At 35.4% G+C, this 7,088-nt stretch overlaps 1 protein-coding gene across 1 annotated transcript; it reads left to right on the top strand.

Moving 5' to 3' along the window:
* The first annotated feature begins 694 nt into the window (after positions 1-694).
* LOC128181441 (uncharacterized) lies at positions 695-3,539 on the top strand. The gene is made up of 2 exons (XM_052849841.1): positions 695-893; positions 3,101-3,539. Exons 1-2 carry the CDS (start codon positions 695-697, stop codon positions 3,520-3,522), a joined length of 621 nt encoding a protein of 206 aa, XP_052705801.1. The 3' UTR covers positions 3,523-3,539.
* The last annotated feature ends 3,549 nt before the right edge of the window (positions 3,540-7,088 follow it).

Below are 7,088 nucleotides of genomic sequence, written 5' to 3'. Positions count from 1 at the left end.
TGTTTATATATATATTAAACTCTTTCAATCTTCCCTTGGGGCACCCTATGTTTATAAGCTATTTTTAGACAAGCCTCGTTTTCAGTGTAATTTCCAGCGTCAGTAGCCATTGTTGTTTTGTTTGATATTTCATCTAATCTCAAGCCATCCTCTTCCATGGACTTATTTATCTACTCTTTTTGTGAATTATCGCTTTCCTGGAACATGGATTATTTATTTGTGTTAGTGTTTCATTGGGATGATTATTCCTTTTAACTTATTTTATTTGAACTGTGAACTTTGAACAATGGCTTCGGGTCGGAGATCACGCGCCAATTCTTCTAACGTTATGCCTCCTGTAGAGGAATCTGACAATCCTTCTAACTGGACAGTTACAGTTTTAAAGAAGAAATTGGCAGATATGGGAATAGTTATCAATGCACAATTATCTCATAGCGTGTTAAAATGAATTTATTTAGACAATGTAGACAATGGCGTTAGCGTCCGAGAAGGTACCACGGCCACGCCTTCCGATTCTACTACAGTGCCTCCAGTCAGGGCCGTCCAAAGTACAGACTTGCCTGTCAGTAATGCAGCTGGATCTTCGAATTTGTCTTACTCAAGCAGTTCGCTCGTTCAAATGCCCGGAGCCAGTCCGGAAAATTTAAGGCAGTCCGGTTTTGCTCAAACATTAGTATCGCCCATGTCAACAACAATGGCCGACAATGTCCTCGTTTCCACGTTGCAACTGTGTCAACAAGCTTTGACCACGTTGGGGCAATCTGTTAATAAAACAGACGTCAACCAGTTCAACCTCAGCACAGCTATGGTCAGTCCCGGAGCTGGAACTCCTGCGTCTCAGTTGTCAGAAGTGGATCTTGTTTCGCCTGATATACGGGCAGACATCATAGCAGGTAAGGACGTGAATTTAAACGTCTTACTTATACCCAACTATACTACGCCATCTCATAAGAAAATCAGAGAGAATGACGAACGTCTCGTGAGAAATTTGACTTTAGATGAATTCATAATTGCATTTGGCCGGTACAAACGTATTATGTGCAATGCATATCCCAACAGAATGGATGAATTAGACGCATACTTGTCTCATATCATCGAAACTGCCAACATCTGGCCCGAACGTTTTTATGAATATCATCAGGTTTTCTCTAACAAATGTGCCGCTTTGCTTCTACAACGAAATATCAAAGTTGACTGGTCTAAGGGAGACAATGAGCTCCGTATGCTAATCTGTGCTGGTTCCCCTGTTAAATCTTGTGATTTTTGTGGATCCAATATTCACAGTTCGTCCATGTGTGCACAGAAATATTTTCGGAAAAATCTAAACAGTAGACCTTCCATGGCAAATCGCTCATCTCGACAGGCCGTTGACATGCACGGGCGTGACGTCAAATTTCATGATGGAGAACAAATTTGTAACAATTTTAATACTTCTAGAGGTTGCTCAAAACCATATTGCAAATATTTACACATATGTAAATCTTGCAAGTCAAACCATCCCAAGATTGAATGCAATTAAACGAAGACTGACGCAAAAACTAAAGTCGCTTCAAATCCATCACCATCTCAAAAGTGACTAGGCCCTTTGACTAATATCAATATAGACAGACTTCATCTCGAATTGGCAGAACATCCTGATAGAAACTTCGTAAATTACTTGTGTTCAAGCTTAGAGTTCGGATTTGATACCCTTGTGACTTACGAAAGTATTAATTCTTATGAATGTAAAAACGCCTTATCAGCCAGAAAAAATCCATTGGTGGTCGATGAACTTCTCTATACTGAAATTCAAAGAGGTTACGTTAAAGGACCATATCCCTCTCCGCCATTTGAAAATTACAGAGTCAGTCCTTAAGGAATAGCAACACACAAATATTTTGGCAAGAAACGATTAATTTTCGATTTGTCTTCTCCTCATAATAATGCAGAACCCAGCATCAATGAACTCATCAACAAAGATCTATGTACATTAAGTTCTGTCAGGATAGATGATGCAATAGAAAAGATTCAAGACTATGGAGTAGGAAGCATTCTGTGTAAAACGGACATGACTGACGCTTTCAAACAAATTCCAATTGTACCATCACAATATCATCTGTTCTGTTTCAAGTGGAGAAATTCTTATTTTTATTATGTTCGTTTACCTTTTGGATACAGATCAAGTCCAAAATTATTTGACAACTTATCTACGGCTATTTGTTGGATTGCCAAAAACAATTATGGTGTAGATGCCATTTTTCATTTATTAGATGATTTTTTGACTATAGATAAACCAGACGCTTGTGGTGATAGAACTATGGCACTTTTGTGTACCATTTTTCATCGACTGAGATTACCCTTATCTGAGAAAAAGACTATTGGACCTACTTGTGAATTAGAATACTTGGGCATTATCCTAGACACTGATAAAATGCAAGCTAGGTTACCACGTGAGAAAATTGACAGAATTGCCCAGTTTATTCTACAGATTTTGTTTCAAAAAAGTTGTACACGCAAGGACCTCGAACAATTATTAGGGCATCTCAATTTTGCTTCAAGAGTTATTCTCCCTGGACGGTTATTTGTTTCCTACTTGTACAAATTAATGTCTTCCGTTAAAGAAAGTTATCACCATGTTTACCTTAACCAGGAGTGTAAAGCGGACTTGCATATGTGGTTAACGTTTTTAAAAAATTGGAATGGAATTTCAATGCTTTATGATAATTTCAAAGTAAACGCCTATGATATGGAGCTGTTTACAGATGCTTCCTCCCCTTTAGGCTTCGGAGGATATTTCCAAGGTCATTGGTTCAACAGCAAATGGCCTGAAGACTTACCATCAGTAGTGGATTCTAAATTATCTATGGCCTTGTTAGAATTATATCCCATTGTCGTCGCATGTATTCTTTGGGGTGATCGTTGGTGTGGAAAAAGAATAGTGTTTTACTGTGATAATCAAGCGGTTGTTCATATCATTTCAAAAGGCAGATCCAAAGAACCTACCATCATGAAATTTATGAGAAGACTTACTATGTGTGCGGCACATAATAACTTTGCGGTGTATAGTACTTATATACCTGGTGTTCAGAATGAAATAGCTGACAGTTTATCTCGATTTCAGATGGACAGATTTCGTCAACTGGCTCCAGATGCAGACAATCTCAGTACCCCGTGTCCACCTTTGAAGGAAGTGATCTGGACAGTGTCGTGAGCAATCTCTGGGATCATTCCATTTCCAGTAAAACCAGAGCGCAATACCGTACAGGACTAGATTCCTATATTAAATTCATGTTACTTAGAGGAATTCAAAAACATTCTAATGATTGTTTACCCCCCATTTCTGAACAGATGTTGATGTATTATGTTGCACATTGTGATGAAAACCTTCATTTGTCATATTCTACAATCAAGCTATATCTTAGTGGTATAAGATTTTTTTACTTAAAAATGAAAGGATTCAATCCTTTAGAAAACATGTCAGGTCAACCTTCACCATGTTTGCAAACAATTTTAAATGGTGTCAAGAAAAAACAAGCTAGTTAACATGTTAAGCGTACAAGATTGCCTATACAGTGCTGCTATCGTGAAAGTTGACAAAACTATCCTATCCTATCCTATACCCTGTATCCTGCATCCTATCCTGCAAATAAGCTCTATCCTATCCTATCCTATCCCATACCTTCAAAATATAGGAATGCAAGTTAAATGAAACGAAATTAAGAATTAAATGATTTTATCAATTAATGTAGTACTCATTATGAATAAATAAATCTTAAAACCGAGTATTTTTCGAGCGGGATAACTTACTTACCTGTGCTACGGTAAAATTAAATCGTACGCGGGATGGACACAATAACGTAAACAAACAGGTAAGCGATTCGATTTTTGATTTTATTATATTTATGCATAAAAAAACAGATAAATAACTTCGATGCACTTATTGAGGAACTGTTTAGTCACATATTTTTTATCAAATTGTTTTCTTATCACATATAATTGAGCGTAATTATCATTATTCGAGCGATTCGTTCGGCGATAAATGTAAACACGATCTGGAAATGAATAATGCCTTTAGGAAGTTTATATCGTTTATAGTTAAATCACTCTGAATTATTTTTAATGTATAAATTCTTAAGCATTTATAGTTAGCTAACATTTATTAATTCGATATGTTCAGGTTAATATCGGACAGAAATATGCGTCCCTGTTATTGGGCTTCGAAGAAATTATATGAAACGTGAAGCAATGGCTGTTTCTTGTATACATGTTTATCTTTTAAAATGCCGCATTGGTCGTTTATAAATTCAAGCTTTTATTACTGTGCAGACTTTAAATGAAGTAAATACAGAAATCTATTTCTGATGTATTAAATGTTGCATAGAACTCTCGCAGTAACTCCGTACTTGCGTACGAATTGACAAAGATGTAGCGCCGACATTTTAGCGCGCATCAATGTTATGCACCGCGTTCTTGATATAATAATTATTCTTAAATGGTTTAACTTGTAAAACTTATTAAATTGACAATGAAAATACATTGTTACGTTATTTTCGTTTCGCAAAATAACTCTGAAATTTATACTCGAATCTGATTGGCTACAGGATGCAGGATAGGATAGGATAGGATAGAACTTAACTTTTATATTTCTATCATGTATCGTGCATCCTGCATCCTATCCTATCCTATCCTTGTCAACTTTCAGGATAGCAGCACTGTAACAAGTTCTATTCTTTGTAAAATTTGTCATTTGCTTCATTCGGGTATATTCGATATGTTTACTAGTTCTTTGTTAGAAGCAGCATGCACTGCTGCTTTCTTCGGTTTTTTAAGATGTGGAGAGTTCACTGTCTTAAGTGAAACTAATGTCAATGATTGCCTTTCGACACAAGATGTTATGTGTTTTGAGAATTATGTCGTTATAAATTTAAAACAATCAAAAACTGATCCTTTCAGAAAAGGTGTACAAATTCAGTTTTTCAAGACAAATACAAATGTGTGTCCAGTTAATGCCATACACAAATATTCAGATTTAAAAGTTAGAACATTTTCATGTGTACCAAATCCTTTTTTTGTTACCAAAGAAGGTTCTGTCTTGACCAGGTCTTATTTTGTAGACAAGTTAAAATTCCTTCTGAGTAAGTTAGGTTACAATCCTGAAAATTATAATGGTCATTCATTCATAATCGGAGCAGCTACTACAGCTCAAGAAGCACGTATCGAAGATCATGTTATTAAAACATTAGGGAGATGGTCTTCAAATTGTTATACAACATATATTCACAAATCATCAAATGTGATTCAACAAGCCCAAAAACAATTGGCATCTACCTATTTCTAATAGTTATGTCATTGAATTCGTTTGTAAATATTTGTCAACACTTTCATATCTATGGTAGTTCATTTCATCGTTTTTGTTTTTGATTGTATTTAGTCATTAGTGTTCAATTTATTATATTGCACAAAATATTACAATTACATTTTGTAATTTTTAAGGTGGTGGCAATTTAATTTTATCCTTACACAAACTTGGGGGCTACAATCGTTTACAGTTTTTGTTTTAACTTCCAACTCTTGTATTTGGCATTCTTGGTTCAAATTCAAAATTCTTGTTGTTTAAATTTTTGAATTTTCACCAATTTCCCCCATGTTTTTCTAAGGGGATAATTTGTACGTAATTTTAACTCTCTTTAGAGGGTTAATTTTGTCATTTAAGTATCCATGTATTTTGTTGGAAGTTATGTAACCCGATTACAGGGTGTGTTTTTTCCTTCGGACAGTATTTCGTCATTTACTTACATCTGTTAATCTTAGCTGTCAACAGTTAGTAGTCCCCAGTGTCCAATATGGAATGTTTCAATAAATTGTTGGTAAACTATTTTAATCTTGTTATATATATATATATATATATATATAAATAGTTGATTATGTAATAATCATTGTTTATATATATATTAAACTCTTTCAATCTTCCCTTGGGGCACCCTATGTTTATAAGCTATTTTTAGACAAGCCTCGTTTTCAGTGTAATTATCAGCGTCAGTAGCCATTGTTGTTTTGTTTGATACCACCATCCACCCCGCCACTCACCTTAGAAAATTGCCAATGGGGATTATGTTGTTGCTGTAGTTTAGTATACATTGGTCATTGTTTGTTCATGATTGTTTATTTTAACCATGCTTCTTTTACACTTAAAATTACACCCTCTGTACATGCAGTAGTTTACTTAGTCTCAAGACTACTAGTCATAGCCATGCTGACGTATGGCACTTCATCATGCTTACGCATGATATTTCTTATTTATTTTAGTCTAGACTCATGCTTACGCATGATATCATATAGTACTTTTGATCTCCAGACTACTAGTCATAGCCATGCTGACGTATGGCACTTCATCATGCTTACGCATGATATCATGTAGTACATTTTAGTCTCTAAATTACTAGTCATAGCCATGCTTACGTATGGCACTTCATCATGCTTACGCATGATATCCGGTAGTACATTTTAGTCTCTAAATTACTAGTCATAGCCATGCTTACGTATGGCACTTCATCATGCTTACGCATGATATCATGTAGTACATTTTAGTCTCCAGACTGCTAGTCATAGCCATGCGTACGTATGGCACTCATCATGCTAACGCATGATATCCTGTAGTTCAGTTTAGTCAAGACTTCCAGTCAAAGCTATGCTGCGTATGGCATTCTTGGTTCAAATTCAAAATTCTTGTTGTTTAAATTTTTGAATTTTCACCAATTTCCCCCATGTTTTTCTAAGGGGATAATTTGTACGTAATTTTAACTCTCTTTAGAGGGTTAATTTTGTCATTTAAGTATCCATGTATTTTGTTGGAAGTTATTAATTCAGTAGATATGAACAAAAGACCTAGCAGATAAGAGCTCGGTATCTGCCGTTCACAAGCGCAATACTTTAACATAGTGCACTGAACTATGATTATTTAAAGAAAAAAAAATGATCGATTTCGTTGAATTTCTTGTGACATTGTGTCGTAAATTTTTTTTAACACATGATGAACTGAGCGACCTTAGATAGATTGCTAACGTGATCCCCGGGCAAGCGTTTTAGATCGTCTATCTCTAGGGGTGTTA

Source organism: Crassostrea angulata, chromosome 4, assembly GCF_025612915.1.
Source record: "Crassostrea angulata isolate pt1a10 chromosome 4, ASM2561291v2, whole genome shotgun sequence".
NCBI lineage: Eukaryota > Metazoa > Mollusca > Bivalvia > Ostreida > Ostreidae > Magallana > Magallana angulata.
The sequence above is the reverse complement of the archived record's forward strand: the minus strand, read 5'-3'. Positions and strand labels throughout refer to the sequence as shown.